The following is a 19133-nucleotide window of genomic DNA, read 5'->3' as shown; positions in this document are numbered from 1 at the left end:
TATGGGCCTGGTACACCTGGAGTGGTGTGAGGAGGTGACCCAGAGGAGGGTCATAGTTAGTCTCCAGATGCCCATTGATTCCAATCTGGGGAATGAGTTACCACTGGTGGCAGGGGAACTGAGAGGAGTAACCCCTAAGGGTGCCCTGATAGTTCAGTTGTATAGCAGTACCACTCCCCAGAAGAGGGTATGGGAGCCCTCTGTAGGGGCAAGGTGAGGTAAATTGGTACAGGAGCAAAACAGATGAATGGTGAAAGGGATGTCTGGTATTTGTATGGGCAAAACAAGGGGTGAACACTTGCCTGATGCAAGCAATTAAGTAAGAGAGAAGAGCTGCTTGTTCAACATATTGTTGGGCGGTCTTTGATTGTACTTCAGGTGTTGGGAGAATTGAGGCTGAGATTGGCAGAGATTGGAGAGGGGGCGTTCAAAGGAGGAAAATTTGGAACACACTCCTTTTGTATCAGAGCCGCTACTGACAGATTTAGGTGAGACATGGAAGAATGGAAAATTAACAAGCCAGAGCGATGGAAAAGTGATTGCTTGTGGGGTATTGCAGCTATGAAAGAGGGAGATGGGCGACTGAAAGACTGTTATTTTGATTGTCAGGTGGAAATCCGAGAAGAAAGTGGTGGAAAAAAGTTTGGATCATTGGCCATTCCATCGTTAAGTGGGCAGGAGTTCAAGCTGAGGAAATGAGAGAAGGAGCCAGCTGGGATTAGACGAGGATGCCGTGATGATGTGCTGGTGCAGAATGGGTGCTATGAGATGGCAACAATAGTGGGAAAAGCAGGAGATTTTTCTTGTCTGCATGTATTGTTGATTAACTTTGAAGAGAATAATCTGGTACAAGCAGTGGGCTTAGAACTGAAAAAGATGGAAAAAGGTACCTAGGAGAGATTAGAGAGTTGTGGCCTGGTGAGGTGGTGATGTGGACACAGTTGATGCTGAGGAGAATTTGGAGGGGAGCACACCAACCGAAATCCATAAACAGGTCAATGAAGGAGATAAACAGGGAAGTGTTGTGTACCTTCAGAGTGCAGGGGATAAACGTAGTGCCCCACAAGGAGATAAGCTATGAATGTACGCAGTTGTTTTGGCAAGATGGGTTTCAGTTGTCGCTGCAGGTAACAGGTTGTACCTGAGTAAACTGATGCTGACATTGGGACAGTTAAGTTTGGGGGCAGTGTGACCATTTGGAGAGGCAGACAAATCATTCAGGAGAAGGTTTCTTCTGGTTGCATGTAGAAGGATGCTAAGTATGAGAGTGAGGGTAACAGGAAAGAGCAGAATGGAAAGGAAAGAGAGAAGGAGGGAAGGAAAGAATGACAGGCTTGCTACAGGGGTAGGCATGCAAGTGGGGCTAAAAACTAGTGGGAAGAAGGAAATAGCCTGTGTTCTGTGTACTCTGTGTACCTGTATGTATAGTGAGAAAGGTAGAAAAACTCCTTGTGATGGTGATATTCTGATTGCTGGTACCAGTAGGATCCAATTTATATTGCGCCTGGTTGATTATGGCACAAGATGGAGGGTGGGATGCAGATCCCCAGGCAGTAGAAGTGTAGTGCCTGTATCCCTGAACCTGGATGGTTGAGAAACTGGCACTGAAATGATGAAGGATTGAAACAGTGCTACTTTCAGAAATTCTAGGAAGATAGGCCCTGATTTAAGTCAAAGTGGTGCAGCACTGCGCCAAAAATAGCAGTGCAGTGGTGCGCCACTTTTGAAACACAGGGATGCACCGTATTTACAGAAATATGGCGCAGCCCTGCGTTTCCCCTGTGCCAGTTCTAAATTAAGCTGCCAGCACAGGCATCCTTGCACCATAGTGCAAGGGTGTCTGCATTGAGGGGATCGATTGTTTATGAGCAGGAAGGTGTCCCTTCCTGCACATAAACAACCTATTATGACAGTTTGGCACTTCTGTGTATGCTGCAAAATGGAGCACACATAGAAGTACCAAAGGATCATTTCAGAATGATGGTTTGTGTGCAGGATGGGACACCTTCCTGCACATAAACAATCGTCCATGGCATTTTGCTTCTTCTATGTGTGCTGCAAAATGCAGCACACATAGAAAAAGCTAAAAACGAGGAAGAATAAAAGCATTCCTCCTCATTTTGACATGCTAACCCCACCCTTGGGGTGACGTTCGTTTTTGGTGGGGCCTCAGGTTTACAACAACTCGTAAATCTGAGGCAGAGCCAAAAGCAATGGGTGCTGCTGTGGAATGCCCACCGCAACACCCATTGCACACCTCTCTGATGCAGAAAAATGAGGCGGAGAGGCCCATATTTACAAGGAGGTGTAATGTCACAAAAAGTAGCGTTACACCTTCTTGTAAATATGGAACAGTGGTTAGCACCCCAAGAGCGTCACGAAAAGTGACGCTCCAGTGGTGCTAGGGGCTGTTAAATCTGCCCCATATTTTTCTAGCAAGGGATTTCCGATTAGCACTTTTAAAGCACTGCCTTTTTGTTGATGGTGGGTGTGATGGAGTGACCAAGAAGCAACCCTTGTTAAGGGTGCGGAAGTTTGTAGGCAGGGCCTGTCCTTTTCTTTTTCTTCTTGCTACTTCTGGAAGGCTGATGACAGGTAGGTACACAGCCTTCACGCTCCATTGTGCCCATGTTTTGAGGTTCTTCTTCTTGGGGCCAACATCATCACTGCCTGCTGTGAGAGCCCCGACCTTGCACAAAGTCAGTATCCACAGTGGAGCCATAAAAGTACATTTGAAAGGGAAATGACTCAAACCAGATCCAGGACATTAGACAGTGGATCAACATCCCCTGTCTGGAAAATGAGTGTAGAGGTGGGGCCCAAACCATCCCACTTTGGTCCATTTCTATGTTCTTTTTGAAGTTTGTCCTTTGTAGAGTACTTGAAGAGCTGCTGAACAGACCAGGGCTATTGTCTGCATGACAGCCATTCTCGAAGAGGAGAGGAGACATCAACTGGAGACTGCACAACCTGCTGGAGAAAGTGGGGGTCTGTCTAGATCCTAGAAGCTTGTCTGCCGCTGCAGAGATTGAAGGAGAGGGCCTGGTCCTGCCGGAATAGACACTGTTCAGGATGAGCACTCAGGAGAACAGCCTGACATTGAAAGATCAACTGGCACTGACTCACATTGTAAAGGGTTAACTGGCCTCCCTATGCAGTTCCTGTGGTGAAGTGCATGAAGTAACTCAAAATGTGAACAAAAGCATGCTCCCTGCAGTGCATTCATTGCAACATGTACTGCTGCTGACTCAACATGGGGTGTACTGTAGTGGAGGGCCTGTTTCACAGTCTAGTGGGACTTGCACTATTGCTATCTTTTTACATGGCACCCCATTGCCAGAATCGATGTGGCTGACATAGCAGCAGACCAGCCTCACAGTCCATAGATCGCAAATGTCAAAGATGAACAACCACCAAACAGGTCTGCCACACGGTTCATTTCCAGTGGTCCAAGTGAGAATTGAGGCTACTATCCATGGTTATGGGCAGCAGATGAAGACACTGAAGAAGTACCCTTTTCGAGTGCATTAACCTGCTCTGCACAAGGCTGTATCTTCACTGAACAGGTAACATGGGGCCTGAGATTGAAAAACTAAGAGACTGTCTTGATCACACAAAGATAAGCCTGTCATTAGGAAGTTAGTTTACCAGAGTGAACTCTTTTGCTCAAGATCTGAATAAACTGACTTGCAGACTACCCAGCACGGTGATCACTTTGTGAACTCGCACATATGCCTAATCGTTGCAACTCACTGAGGATATTGGTGTGATCCTTAGAGATGGGATAGGTCACTACAGATGGTGTGGAGATGGACTAATGCCTATAGGTGAGATCATGGAACCCAGCAACTGGCCCACCATGTATGTGTATGGTATTGTGTTTTTGTTGTGACATTAAAGGATTTTCTTTTTTCTAAGACAAGCACTGGGCTAGACAGGGAACTATTGTGTCTGTCTGCCTGATTGTGTTCTTAGTCTCTGTCCGTTTACTACCCCAACAAGCCTTTCACTGCTCGATCTCACTACCCTGGGAGACAAGTGCAAAAAGGCTTGCTTGGCTCAGTTTTCAAAGCAATAGTAGGAGCAACCCACAACGCCCAGAGGCAAACGACCCCCTCCCACTATGGTTGTGACCTTGTAGCACTTGCCTTCCCTATGACCCCACCACCCCCGTCCCAAATGAGACCTGATAATCCTAGCACCAAAATATCTTTGGAAAGCATGAAGGGAAATCGACAACTCCCACTGATCAATCATCGTCCTTAAAACCGCATACTGGAACCAGTAATATGGCATAGGTCAGTGATGTGAGTTATAACCCTATGTCTAATCTCTAAAATATGGAAAAGTCACTAATGGGGCGCAGAGAAAATAATCTGCTGTCTCACTGTATTTTGCTACTGTAGTTAAAGAGTTTAACATAGTATGTCAGCTGTCTGTGAATAGGGCCAATTTACCTGTTCTGATTTTCATGCGTTGGGCACCAACATGCATGACAGACTTCCTTAGAGAACGTCAACTAGTATATGCACATTGAGGAGATGAGTAAACAGTTTGCACAGTCACTCGAGGAGATGACTCTAGAAGACATGGGTAAGATAACATCAGGCAGATAAGTTGTGATGTGCATGACATCTAAGGGGTTTAGGTATACTGAAAGGACTCTTGTAACACATTCAGAGATGTTTAAGATCTGTAATGAAACGTTTTGCTTTCAGAAGTTCTTTCGTTTTTGTGTCTCCCTGTGACAGCTTTGTCCCTCACTGCATTGCGCTTTTTTGAAAGGGAGCAGGAAAACCACACCTCCAATGTGCCCTTATGTGGGACTGCCAGCTCATTTTGGGAGAGTGGTTTTAGCTAGTCTGCAAGCTTTCACTAAGTTGGACAAAATGTGTGAAAATAATTCAGTAAAACTGGGGAAACATACTGCTTTGTCTTTTCCAAAAGATCTTGTTCCTATGAGCTTTGTAGAAGCCAATATTGAGGTTTTATATGCCAATATACTAAACATTCTGTTCTACTGAGATTTAAAATACCATTGTAACAACCTCCTTGAAGCATTCAAATTGGCATCTACCAATTTGGGGCTAGGCCTCGGTAGCTTTACTAAGTAAGAGCTTAGGGGGAAAGTTGTGTTGAACTGGATACAACAATACGTCAGGAATAATGCCTATTTTTTTAAATTTTCAAAGTAGAGAAACCATGCTAAACTTAAGAGAGTGTTTTGAGTTTAACCCTAAGCCATTGCATGTATATTCGTTGACCACAGAGCGCTGATAAACTGCCTAGATCTGACAGTAAGGGGAAATCCGGATTTGTTTTGTTGTGACTACAGTGGATCCTGTCTGAAAGAACTCAACACTTCAATTTGGAGTTTCTAGTCATAGATAGCAAAGGTTGACTCAGGAGCAGTACAAATTCGACCACTTCCCTCTTTTAGTCAATGAAATGCATGTTTCGTCTATGTTAAGAAAATAAAAACAAAAGAAAGCAAACATTTAGGGGCATATTTAAGAAAAGTGGCGCTGCACAGAGGGCAGCGTCACTTTTCTTGCACCCATTAGCGCCCCCAGCACCACTTTTCTTGCGCCCATCAGTGCCCCCCTAATGCCACTATGTGTGTGTAGTATTTAAATAAGGCGCATCATGGCGGTAGTTAGGGGATTAGTCTGGCGCTTTGCAGGGTTAGCATAAAAAATGTTGATGCTAATGCTGCAAAGCACCCAGAGGCCCATTTAACCAATGGAAGCCTCCTTTTAACGTCTGCTCTGAGCAGGCGTTAAAAGTGCCGGAAAAAAATGACACAAAGAAATCTCTTGGATTTCTTTGCACCATTTATTTGGCCCCCCTAATGAAGGAACGCCCCCTTTGCATAACGCCACATTAGCATAAAAAAAGAGCCGCTGATGTGGCGTTAGAATGGTGCCAGGAACTCTTAAATATGTCCCTTAGTTTCGAAGACTCATTACCCACCTCACTTTCTTAGGTCCTGTGACAATATATTAAACATTTTGTTCTACTGACGTATTTGTTTGTCCATAGAACTGTTCTTATATTCCATTTACAAATGTTGATATTTGCTAAAGCACACCTCAAAATGTACCTTAATCTATGATGCAGATACATTTACTAACTTTCAGATTCCAAATTATAATAAGCACTTTTAGAAAACAATTATGTTATATATAAAACCAGAATAAAATGTGAAAAACTGGATGTCTGGCACGTGAGTTTGAGAAGTGTGATAAAGCTAATTTACTATTCCCAGGGCTACGGTAAATCGGTTAGCTGAAGAATTACCACTGGCATAATTAGAACCAATATGATTCTTACCAAACTAAAATATGATGGTTGTAAATCCACTGAAAATACATTGACACAATGGCAGGGAAATACCAATTTCTCCATTAGTGCAAATTTCTAAATCAACACTTTGTATCGCTTTGAGTGCCAGTGACAAAGAAAGACCACTGAAGAAGTACTTTCAAGATAAAATGTGACATATGCAAATGACATAGAGCCAACCTCTTCCAGTCGCTTTTCAAGGGTCTTCAAAGCCTCTGTTACGTTGTGCAACTGGTTTTCCAATGCTCTAATCCTGGTATCATCAGAAAACTGTGAAGTTAAAAAAAAAAATGTTAGCATCCTCTTCTAAGTCCGAATCTGGAAGTAAAAAGTCTGACTCCAACCACTTCTATGCACCAGCCCCCAAGGGAGCTGTTGTGTGAGGCCAAGAAGTGAGATTGGAGACAGGTGAATGGGCTCAACACAAAGGTGATTTCGGTAATGAAAAACGTAGAAAAAAGCAGTTGTGGCTTGCAGCGCAGTAAACGGGCAGCTTGGTTAGTCGCAGGGGGACAAAACAAAGGAAAACATTACATTTAAAAAAAATTACCTGACTCCCTAGTGCCGCACTGGTCTTCTAGCTCCACTTGCAAGGACATGCTCCCAGCCTGCACCTGTGGCCAATCCAAAAGCTGCTCTCATGCTGCTTGTGTTTGTCTGCTTTTGTCGCCCTAAGTGCACCAGGTGTGTCCAGACATAGGTCCCGTGCTCACTGCACCACTAGATTCAAGCTAGCCTAGCTGATGAAGGGTGATACCCTGAAATCGGTCGCAGGATGCTTGTTTTCAGTCCAGGGAGGACCTGGCCTGGTAGTTCGGGCTGGACTGTTCCCATAGGGAGCAGGGTCAAGACTGATTTGCATATGGCTGGGTCCAAACTGGGGTGGCGTGGTGGGCAAAAGAATTGATGAATTAAATCCAGATTTATGACTGGGGGTAAATGTTTACTGGTTCTGCATTCCGTCCATCATTTGTGTTTGTTTGTTTCTAGGCCTGTGATAGAATTATAACTGAAGCAGTAAAAGCGGTGTGGCTGCATACTGGCACTTTGTGAGCTCCGGAGTGAAGCTCACAAAGCGATAGTTGGTTATTGTTTCTAAACTCCCCGAGAGGTCGTAGTCATCATATTTGAATAAATAGCCTTTACTCTGTCTACTTTTACAGCGCTGCTTAAGTTCACTCTAGCTCTGTGTGTGAGGCTTTGGTGGCTGGGAACGCTGCACTTCCTTTCATCGCGCTTCACAGACGTGCACGAGGGACCTCTTCGTCACACACTGGGGCACATGAGTTGCCATCAGCTGGGCGCAGCTGTCCCTCTGTGAAGCGCACCATTGTAGGGCGCGTGCTTCATTCGCCTCATTGCAGGCAATCTACTTACCTTGCACCTCCAGACGTCTGTTTTATCTAGGGGTGCCTTCATATGAATACTTTGTTTTCTTCATTATAGACTCAAGGTTTAGGTATCAGTTTAAAGGGGAGAGGTGTGATGTACCCATACATTGTGCCTGGAATGGAGCCTTATGAATTGTCTTAGGATTTCCCATTAGCTTTTTCATTTAGCTTACTTGGGAAAGATTTTGGTAAAAACTAAGTTTAAGCTTTTGTGATTGGAAAATTTAGCTCTTAAAAGCTGCTCGCCTTTTTTTGGATTACTTCAACAAACACATTATGAAGGGCACAGATAAACATGACATAAGGAAGCTTTCAATACCAAACCTCCACTGATGTTAGGCCATGCTGAGTCTGAATCCTGTGTGGATGAGGATAGCTGGGAAGGGGAGGCAGGACAGGAGTCTGTCAATGACGGGCAAGTTACGAGCTGAGTCAGTCAGCGGTGACTGCATCACTTCAATCTAAACAGGATGCCATCAATCCTTCCATTGCAGTAGCCTTTACCAGATGAATAGATCATTTACCCTGTCTTTTGTGAGGAGGCACCAGCTCGCAGGGGCACAGAAACCCTTCTGTGAATTGTGAATATATTCTTTCAAAGGAAATAGGTGCTGAGGCGCCTAAGATTTGGGAGGAGGTTGTAACCCTTCTTGTTCTAGAGATCAGGAAACGTGATGTTCCTGCTAAGAAGTCTAGAACAGTTACATTTTTAGGAAATCCTTTCTGAGGCATCAATGAAACAAAACAGCTTTGCCTTTGGGTGCCACTGCAATGGATTCAGTGTGCTCTCTTTCTGGGCTGCAGGATGACACTGATGACGATGAATGTGGAGATTCCAAAATTTCAGGTGATATGAGTGGCCCAGTAGCGGGGTCAAGTGGTGTTGTTCTAGATGTTTTAGGCCAGGGGTTCATAGCCTGTGATCTGAGCACTCCTGGGGGTCCGTGAAGCGTAATCAGGGGTTTGCGACTGCTTAGAAAATTAAATGATATTAACAGATTTAAAAAGTGTATATAAACAGAGAAGAAAAACTTTTTAAAACATTTAGTAAACGTGAATGAATTTTAAATTAGAGGCTAAAAACGAAGGTCCAGATTTACAAGAAGCTAGCGCATCAGTACTGATACACCAGTTTCCTTGCGTTGCCTCTGCCCCACCTAACGACACCATGTGTGCGCCGTATTTATAATATGGCGCACCATGGCAGTCTTTAGGCCAATAGCGTCAGACTTTTTGATGCTATTGTGGTGCTTTGCTCCACTAGCATCAAAACATTTGACGCTAGTGGAGCAAAGTGCAAGGAAGGCCATAGGTTAATATGGGTGTGTCATTTTAACACCTGCTCTGAGCAGGTGTTAAAAATGACGCCAAAAATTGCTTAGTGAAATCTTGCAGATTTCACTCTGCCATTTTTGCTGGCCTCCAAACACCAAAACGCCCCTCTTTCATACATTATGGCTGATGCAAGCATTGCACCACTTTGTAAATATGGCACAGTGACAATTGCCTCCTTGAGCACATTATCATAAAAAATAAATGACACTAGTGTGGCGCAAGGAGGCGCTATGGCCTTGTAAACCTAGCCCTCAGTTAGTGCACTGAGACTGATTTGTGAGAGCAGTGCAAGTTCATCAAATAGATTATAGCATGGATAATGAGTGGCCTAAATTGAATTTAGAAGAGCTCCAACCTTCCAATTAAAATTACAATTTTGACAAAAGTGTGATTTCTTTATATTTGTTTGTGAATTAAATCAAATATTTCATGGTGTGTATTTGTTTGATGAATGCTTGTTTCTGTAATTTTGTTCATTGTTTTGCAGCTCAGATCATTGCAAATGACTTAATAAGGGGTCCCAGGATCCCAATATTGATTCTGTGGGACTTTCTGAGTTCCAATAATGATTAATTGGGACTCCAGGGAAGGGAAAATGTCAAGAACCACTGTTCCAGGCTCCCTTACTTTGAGCTAGAGGTGTTTACTCATCCCAGGTCTGGGGAATGGATTCCCTCTCACTTCATTTCCATATATGTTGCTCACTGTATAAGGAAGCCAATGGACAAGTCTGAAACTCCAAACAGAATTCCAAAGACCTATTATTACATATATTGGCTATGATGCCAGAGACTGATCCTACTATGGTCTCATTTTTGTCTGAGGTCCATGAAAAGGAAATGCTAGGGCGGAGGAGTGTCACTGCCCCCCTCCTGCCAACAGCAGCAGCAGCTGTAAATCTTTTAATACAAAATGATAATAAACCAAGTTTATCATAGTTTTGTATTAAAAGGGATGGGACCACGGACTGTGATAAACACTGAGGGGAGTGCACTGTGCACTCCCCTCAGACCGCATGTGTGTTTGGCCAGCCGTCTCGGGCCAGCCAAGCACACATGCACAATGTGCTCTCTCCAGTCCAGCACTGTGTTGCTAGGCTGGAGTGAGCATGCACAAGCTCCCAGTCTTCCGGGAGTGCCCTGGCAGGGCGCTCCCAGCCAATCCTAACACTGCTTCAAGCTGTGTAAGGATTGGCTGGGAGCCGGTGCCTGCAGTTGACTTGAGGACGGGCCAGCAGAGCAGCGTGGCACGAAATTAAGGTAGGGTTTTTTTTTTAAATTATTTTATTTTATTTCCCCTCTCTCCCCTGCCATGCGCCGCCCCACCCCTTTTCCCTCCCACAAGCTGCCACTGCATTTTAGAGCAGTTAACACATTATGGAGCTCACGGAAAATGCTGCAGTTACTGCAGCTCAGTGTGATCTAGTAGTTCTTAGGAGATGAAGCCAGCGGGCAGTTTAAATGCTACGTAATACAAATGAAGCCATAGCAATTGAGAGAATTAGGGCCCTCTTAACGAGGATAGACCCTAAAACATGCAGATATAACAGATAAAGAAATTGGTCCTGACCATAATAGTCGTCTGTTTGGTGCCCGTTTTGTTAAAGAAATTTCAACCTTCGAAGTTCAGACCTTTGAATCCCTGGACAAAACACAGCAAAATGTAAAGAAGTTGTTTACCCCTCATGTTTTTGCAAGGTCTGATCGAGGCAGAGCTCACACTCCCAGCAACCTATAGAGAAGCTCTTACCAGCCAACTTCTATGTACTTTAAGGACTACATCCTGCCTGTATTAAGCAACAGAGGAGGATCTATTTCTCTTTTCCCATAGAGAAGAGGTCTCTACGTAAGAAGATTTCAGTGTGGCAGAGGACACTCTCACCCCAATGTTAGTCTTTCATTTTTAAATATATTTTCCCTGATAAAGTGGGGTGGCAGACTCACCCTCTTTCTTTCAAATTGACCTTTCATTACAACAGATCAATAGGTGTTGTAGACGATTCAGGGATTCATGACTAAGTTTTATTTCCATCTAGTTCAGCTGATACTTCCCTAACCCATGGACTTCAATGATAACACAGTAGGTGCATGAACTGCATTAAAAAGGGGCAGTCTAAACAGTCCCAGTTCATTCTTAGGGGTTTCTCAGCAACTTGTTTTTGGTTCAAAAACCATACGAAGGTCTCTGCCTGGTAATATACAGGAAATGCTTGAACAGTTTTGTAGTGTACAAGCGCTTCAGGATAGAAGCAGTGCATTGTTTGAGGGATTAGCTACAGAGAGAACATTGGGTACCAAAGGTGAATCTGAAGGTGATGTTGGTTCTAAGTCATCAATCCCACAGGCAGGTTCTACAATTTCAGTGGAACAACACAACCTTCAAGTTCAAGTCTCATCCTTTTCAGGTACAACTCAGTTTTGGCAATGCTTGTTTTAAATTGTATTTACTGTCTTGTGTTTAAAGAACATTGGAATTCAAAAAAAGCTGAGCCTTGATCTTTCACAAAACCACATGAGCAAATGGTTTCTTGATTGTAGTCTGGTTGTAGCTTTCCTTCTGTGACTATTTAAGTGAAACAGTTTATGGTAAAGAACTGGTGGAGTTTGATGATGAATGGCACTGTTAGGTAAGTGTCTGACTTTTTTGCTTATGCAGGGTCATCACCAATCTTTTTGCCTCCTGCCTCCTATTTTTTCTGGCCTGTTGCTGTTGGCTTTTGAGCTCTGAGCACTTTACCACTGCTAACCAGTGCTAAAGTGCATATGCTCCCTGTGTAAATTGTATGGTTGATTTGTTTATCCATGATTGGCATATTTGATTCACTAGTAAGTCCCTAGTAAGGTGCACTAGAGGTGCCAGGGTCTGTAAATTAAATGTTACTAGCAGGCCTGCAGCACTGGTTGTGCCACCCACATTAGTAGCTCTGTAATCATGTCTCAGGCCTGTCATGGCAGTGTCTGTGTGTGCAGTTGTTAACTGCCAATTCGACTTGGCAAGTGTACCCACTTGCCAGGCCTAAACCTTCACTTTTCTTACATGTAAGGCACCCCTAACGTAGGCCCTAGGTAGCCCCAAGGGCAGGGTGCTGTGTATGGTTAAGGTAGGACATATGGTAATGTGTTTTATATGTCTTGACAGTGAAATATTGCTAAATTCATTTTTTCACTGTTGCAAGGCCTGTCCCTCTCATAGGTTAACATGGGGGCTACCTTTAAATCTGATTAAAGTGTAGATTCCCTTTGTGAGCGGATGGACTTGTGGAGTTTGGGGTCTCTGAGCACACAATTTAAAAATACATCTTTTAGTAAAGTTGATTTTAAGATTGTGTGTTTGAAAATGCCACTTTTAGAAAGTGAGCATTTTCTTGCTTATACCATTTCTGTGACTCTGCCTGTTTGTGGATTCCCTGTCTGGGTCAGTTTGACAGTTGGGCTGGTTGCACCTCACACTAGACAGTGACACAAAGGGAGCTGGGGTGTAACCTGCATATCCTGATGAGCCTTCTGTGCTAGGAGGGTGGGGAGGAGTGGTCACTTACACCTGAAAGGGCTGTTCCTACCCTCACACAATGCAGTCTCCAACCCCCTGATGTGTGTTTGGGGCCTGCCTGGGTAAGGCAGGATCTCAAAAACAAGAGAGACTTTCCTTTGAAGTAGGCCTACTTCAAAGGCCAAAATGGGTATTAGAAGGGCACCCAAACCCCTGGAAAATTAGATCACTTCTGGACATCAAGAGGAACCTCTGCCAAGGAGAAGAGCAGAAGAGCTGTGCTGCCCTGCCTGTGACTGTGCTTTGTGGAACTATCCTGCAGTTGCTGCTTCTGCCTGTGAAAGGGGACAAAGACTGGACTTTGTTGTGCATTCCTGCTTGTGAAGAAATCTCCAAGGGCTTGACCTGAGCTTGCCTCCTGTTTTTAAGGTCTTCCCCTGTCAGCACCTGGACTCTCTGCTCAGACCCCTGCCCTGACAAGAGGTGCCCTGTCGGGTTCCTGGGCCATTAAAAGGTGAATCTGGCAGCCAAAGACTGAAAATTCACACACAGACCGTCATGCGGGGAAATTTTCGAGGCACCTTCCAAGACGCGGCTGAGAAACGACGTGCTGCCAGCTTCGTGGCTAAAATCTACGCTCCATCTGCATTGCAGCTGGAAGATCAACACAATGCACCTGGAGAAACGACGTGCAAAACACCCGCTGACAGAGGCTGGTAACGTTGCAACTCCACATAGTGTGGTTTTTGGATACTGTGCGACCAGATTTTCGACGCAAACCTCGCTGGGCATGGAAAACCAATGCAAAGCCTGCCCAGACCCGAGGTGCCTGTCCGGATCGATGCATCGCTCTCCTGCAGAGAGGAAAACCGACGCACGCCAACCTGACCGAAGAGGAACGGCACACGGTCTCGCTTCCGAGTGAGAAATTGACGCATCGCTGGCCTTTTCCGATGCACGCTCACCAGTGAGGTGTCATTTTGATGCAACCCAGGTACTTTTTCTAGCTAACAGTGTTAGCACTGTTTTCTAAGGATTTAAGACTCTTTTTGCTTTTTAATTCATAACTTGACTTGTGTATGATGGTTTTTTTCTCATTTTGGTCTTGTTTAGTTTAGATAAATGATACCTATTTTTCTAAACCTGTGTTGTGTCATTTTGTAGTGTTTTCACTGGGTTACTCTGTGTGTTGGTACAATTACTTTACACCTAGACTCTGAAGTTGAGCCTGCCCGCTTGTGCAAGCTACCAAGGGGGTGAGCGGGGGTTAACTGAGGGTGATTCTCCTTTACCCTGACTAGCGTGATGGTCCTTGCTTGGACAGGTGTAACCTGACTGCCAACCAAAGACCCCATTTCTAACAGTGGCAGAACGGCAGCATTAATTAAAAATTACGCATTACATGAGTAACACTGAATTACTAAATTACAGCAACTCCACCGGCAGAATTAGAAATTCCGCTCACCCGTGATATTCACTTCAAAATGTCAAAAGAAGACACATTTTGTGCTAAAATATAGAGCTAAATGACAGATTTATATTTTGCGTAACTGTGAACATGTTTGCATAATTTTCCTGAAATTTCATGTAATTAAGTGAAAGCAAATTATGGGGATTTCATACATCCTAGTGATTGGTTTTCTTTTTAAATCAACCAGCAGAGCAAAGCTGGAAGCTGAAGCCAGGCAGGGCTTCACAGACAAATATACCTTTACTGCGAGGTCCTGCTGCACATGTTTTCAATGTTGTAAAAAGCTCTAAGTAGGACAAACCTGTATTTTCATCCACCTTGGGTGTGCTCTGCCTGGGCAAGCCCCAGTACCTTGCTTGGGTCATCTACAAATAGAAAAGTATATAAGTCTCACTTTTCTCCAACTGCTGGTTCTGAGCAGTCCTGCAGTTCACAGGGAAGGTTTCAATACTCGAGGTCTCTCTTGAATCAGTTATCCTCCAGGGTACAGTCCTCTATGATCAGCTGGGCCCTTTTGGAGTCAGGAGTCCTTTTGCCTTTATTGTCCCTGGAGTAAGCAAACAGGAGTCACCAACCTGATCCTGCGAGAGCAGTTCCGATGTCTGGGTGCCAACAGGAGTTAGAATTCCTTCAGTCCTTCTCTTCCAGAAGTACTTCTTTCTTCAAGTGTTGTCCAGGAATATTATGAGGAGATGGTAGAGAGGTGTCAGTCTTATCTTTGTACTAGCTTATGATTTGAGTATTGTCCCTAACTAATCCTACCTTTTTTTCCTACCCAATCCTGTCTATGTTCTCACTCTCACTCTACGCCCAATTGCTTTTGCAATTCTTCCTCTTTGCTTTGTTATAAGCTTTTCCAGATGCCCTAAACCCAAAATGGCTTTTGCCCTCTTCCACCAGGAGCATAAATAACTTTGTCTAAATTATTCTTTTCTTTAGATGAGGTAACCTCCCCTCTGTTATGATCAAAACTGGTTCTTCTTCCTGCTGGGGTTGGATCATGAAGGTTTAGGAGGGCTCTGGAAATGAATGGGAGCAGGTCCCGTCAGCCCTATTTGGCATCTCTAACTCAAAGGGCAAAAAAGGTAGTGTTAAGGAGTCCCTTTGCACTGCCTACTGCTCTTGCCCCCTCCCAGAGGACTACCTATTGCTAAGCATGCTCCTTCTATTGCAGTATATAATTACTAGTTACATTGAATGTACTCTTTATGTTGAAGGCTAGACTCTGAAATATAAAAGTACAGCCCAGAACTAGAAATGGCTTTGTAACAATGATTTGGGTCAGCAAAGGAGAATCCTGTTCATACAGCACTGAGTTAATGACTCCTAAAGTTTAGCTTTAACATGAGTAGCAGCATAGGAGATGTATGACATTGTAAAAGAGGACAACTAGCATGGCTGTATAGAAACGTTTTTTACCTTGTTTCTTTCTTTAGCGTGCTGGGATTGCAGTGCCTTCTCTTCGGTGTTTTTAAGTGAAACATATAGTTCTAGGAACTTGACTTTCTAATAAAAACAAAACAAAATATTTAGATCAAAAGTTTATCACCATGTCAATCTTCACTGATCGCATCATACCACATTAACCCCCAAACTTTTTACCCGCTGGCCTTGAATGTTATTCTCTTCCTGCTGCTTGAGAAATTGAAGGAATATAACCGTTTGTGATAAAATAAAGCAGCAATCATTTCGTTTTTATTTTTCCTTCACAGAACAATAAGATTTCAGGGTGATCAGCCATAATTTCCTAAAAAGCTCTTGATGAGCTTTCAGACACTCACACGGGGAGTCTGAACCTCAGTGTAAATGTATGTTTTTTGCAGATAGTCATGGATCAGGTTATCATGACCATTGCCGATGTCAAGATGACCTTTGGCATTTATTTCAAGGGCAAGCCTCCCAGATCACCCAGTCAGACAGCTGATCAGTCATTAGAATTGCCACAAAGACTTTAGATCAATCCAAACAGGCTGTTCCTGCTAATGAAGATATGAATGAAAGCTCAAGCAAATATGTAAAATTTAAATTGTACTGCTCTGCACAAAACCTTGGCTTATTTAAGGTAAAGATACAAGTGGCCCTAACAATAGGGGGAGAAATATTCATGTTGTGGGTTGGATAACATGCTAAACACCTATGGGAATAACACATATGTTATCAGAGCAAGACCCAAGTGGCACTCAGTCAGAAAATAAAACACAATCCACTCCCTCATATAAACGCATTTAGGTAGCACACTTACGGAAGTGAGTCCTCATAAAGTCTAAGTGTAGGGAGGGAGTTTCCCTCAATCTTTCCCTCAACATCATCTTTGCCTGTGTTTACATAAAATGTGTAGTGATACTGGGCTAATGCAGAGCCAGCCTACACTGGGATACATTTACATTGTAAGTATAGGTTCTTCAAGGCTCTTGGTTCAGAAGCAGGAGCAGTGCATGTACCTTAGCACCTATTAAGCCTTTACAAGGATCCTGCAGCGGTTTTCTAAATGTAGCACCGTTGGTTGTTTTTAGCTACAGTGTACAGTTCTTGGGAGAGTCAAGGCTACTATGAATGGGTTTTAGCATTTGTGTATTCTACTGGCCTGGGGAATATTCCTCACTTCCTAGACAGGAGGAGTTCTATTTAAATGAAATCAGAAGCTTTAGCTTAGACTTTGAGAGCATGTAGACATAGGCTTATTCCATTGTGAGGTCCTTCCTATCGCCCCCTTACTTCCAGCTACTTTTTGAATTATATTTCTCAAAAAATGACTCACTTTTTTGTGCATCAAGGATAACACAAATACACTTTGGCCTATATTTATCAAAAAGGCATGCAACATAATGCAACAAGTCACCTTGATGCTCTGTGTGAAAGGTAAGAATGCACCGTATTTAACATTACACAGCACATTACTGCTCTCTGCCTGCACTGGTGGACGTTTGGCTGCTTAGTGCCAAGGCAGGCACCCTTGGGTCATGTTGCAAGGGTGTCTGCGTTGCAGGACAGGATTGTTTTGTGCAGATAGCGGCACCTAAGTGTACTGCAAAATGCTGAACACTTAGAAAGCGGATACAACGAGGAGAACTAAAGATATTTCTCCTTATTGTGCCTCTGGTGAGGATATTTCTCCTCATAAGTGCCTCTGGTGAGGAGGTGTACAATTCTGAAGCATTACCAGGTCTGATAAATCTGGGAGTGAGTCAGAATCCATGGGTGGATGCGTATGAACACCCACGCTCCAACCATGGTATGCTTCCTTGCCACAGAGTAATGCAAGCCAGCTATTTGCATTGCCTTGCGTTAATCTAGATTTATCAAGCCACTCAAGGTGGCCTTGCATGGCTTGATAAATCTCATTTAGGTTTTGCGTCCCCTTGCCTCCTCTTGTGGCACAAGGGCATAGCAAAACCTTGATAAATACGGGCCCCAGTATCTGGGATACCAACATGACTGTAGAACCACTCAAAATAAAGACAAATACGTCTGATATGGGAATCTAGGAGATGCACCACTTCAGTGTCAGTCTACAGCCCTCCTGAAATAAGCAGTGTATATTTAAATCATTCTCTTGCATGACTATTGCGTATAGCTTGAGAGAACACAATTATATCTTGGCTGGGATGCCTTCCAAACCACTGTAGAGACATATGGCAAGGGAAAGTGCTTTACCTTGTACAAAACCTGTTTTTATACATTATACAAGTCACCCTGTTACCCCACATGGCTGAGTACTTAATGTATCAAAGTGGGGGATGCTAAATATTAAATAAAGTAATGAGAGAAATCTGGTACCTATAAATCTGCTCTAATGACAGGGTCTGCAGCAGAAACCAGAGGTAATGTTGCCAGAATCAAGAAACCTGTGGAACTTAGGTAATATTTTGACCTCTGGAGGACCGAAAGAGGTGCTGACAATAGCTGAGGAAGGTTAATCCCTCAGCAGTCAGGATTTTGAGGTTCATCCCACTTTGAGCTTTTTGCCATGAATAAAACAGCCTTAGATGGATTTTGTGGCCTAAATATCTGGCCTCCTGGACCCTTGCTTGATTTTAGCATTGAGGATTTACCCAATGGAGTATTTTGTGAGCCAAAAAAGTAGCGACAGGTGTTATTAAGAGTGTAGCATAAATGGAATGACAAAAACTGGTAGACATATTGTCAGCCCTGATTAGAGCATATATGTAGATATATATAGATATGCAATCTAATTGAGAGGACAGAACATGTGCTAATTTGTGGCACATGTTCTGCATATGCAAACACTAAAGGGATTATTTACAAGCCCCTAGCGCCACCAAAGTGTCACTTTCAGTGATGCTGTGGTGGCGATGTGCCCTCTTCCATATTTACAAGAAGCGCTAAGCCAGTTGTTGTGGCTTAATGCCGCCTTGTAAATACAGCCCCTTTACACGCATCATTTTGGATGAAAGGGGAGTGCAATGGCTGTTGTTGTGGGCATTCCACTGCAACACCCATTGCATTTTGACACTGCCCCAGGTTACAAGAAATCGTACACCTGAGGCAGAGCCAAAAACGAACGCCACCACAGGGATAGCGTTAGAGTGGCACACCGAGGAGAAATACATTTATTTCTCCTAATTTTTGCTTTTTCTATGTTCCCTGCAATGTAGGCACCCTTGCACCATGGTGCAAGGGTGCTTGTGTTGGCACTAGGCAGATAATTATAGCACCAGCGCTGGGGAAAACACAGCAGTGTGCTGTATTGTAGTAAATAAGGCGCATCCCTGCTTTTCTAAAATGATGGAGCTTGGCGTTGCAAATTCTGACGCAGTGCTGCGCTGCACCACTTCGTAGTAAATGAGGCCCTTTTAATCCTCTAAATGTGAAGCTAAAACTTGTGACTCAGGTGAGAGCAGGTCCCTGACCCAGCTTCCTCTTGCTGCCCAAGCTGCAGGTCTTTTCCCTCTGCTGATTTAATTTTGGCCTTTGCCCACTGACTGCCTTGTTTTTCTGCTTTGCTTTTGCTGCTGCCCACTTCATTCCTGTACTGTCTTCTGTTTCTCATGTTTGGCTCTGTCTTCTTAGCATCATCTCCCGCACTTCTACATTCTGTCTCTCGCACTTTGCTCAGTTTCTTGTATTATTGCCTATTTTTC

General features: G+C 43.8%; 1 protein-coding gene across 2 annotated transcripts in view; it reads right to left on the bottom strand.

Annotated features, from left to right (window-relative positions):
* Positions 1 to 19133, bottom strand: part of LOC138301712 (uncharacterized) — a 326933-nt gene that overhangs the window by 120406 nt on the left and 187394 nt on the right. For both annotated transcript variants that reach the window (XM_069242229.1, XM_069242227.1), the window contains exons 5-6: positions 15451 to 15537; positions 6526 to 6615 (exon numbers count right to left, since the gene is read on the bottom strand). In XM_069242229.1, the coding sequence (XP_069098330.1) occupies positions 6526 to 6615; positions 15451 to 15537 (177 nt within the window). The remainder of the gene's footprint in view (positions 1 to 6525; positions 6616 to 15450; positions 15538 to 19133) is intronic.

Source organism: Pleurodeles waltl, chromosome 1_2, assembly GCF_031143425.1.
Source record: "Pleurodeles waltl isolate 20211129_DDA chromosome 1_2, aPleWal1.hap1.20221129, whole genome shotgun sequence".
Classification (NCBI taxonomy): domain Eukaryota; kingdom Metazoa; phylum Chordata; class Amphibia; order Caudata; family Salamandridae; genus Pleurodeles; species Pleurodeles waltl.
The sequence above is the reverse complement of the archived record's forward strand: the minus strand, read 5'-3'. Positions and strand labels throughout refer to the sequence as shown.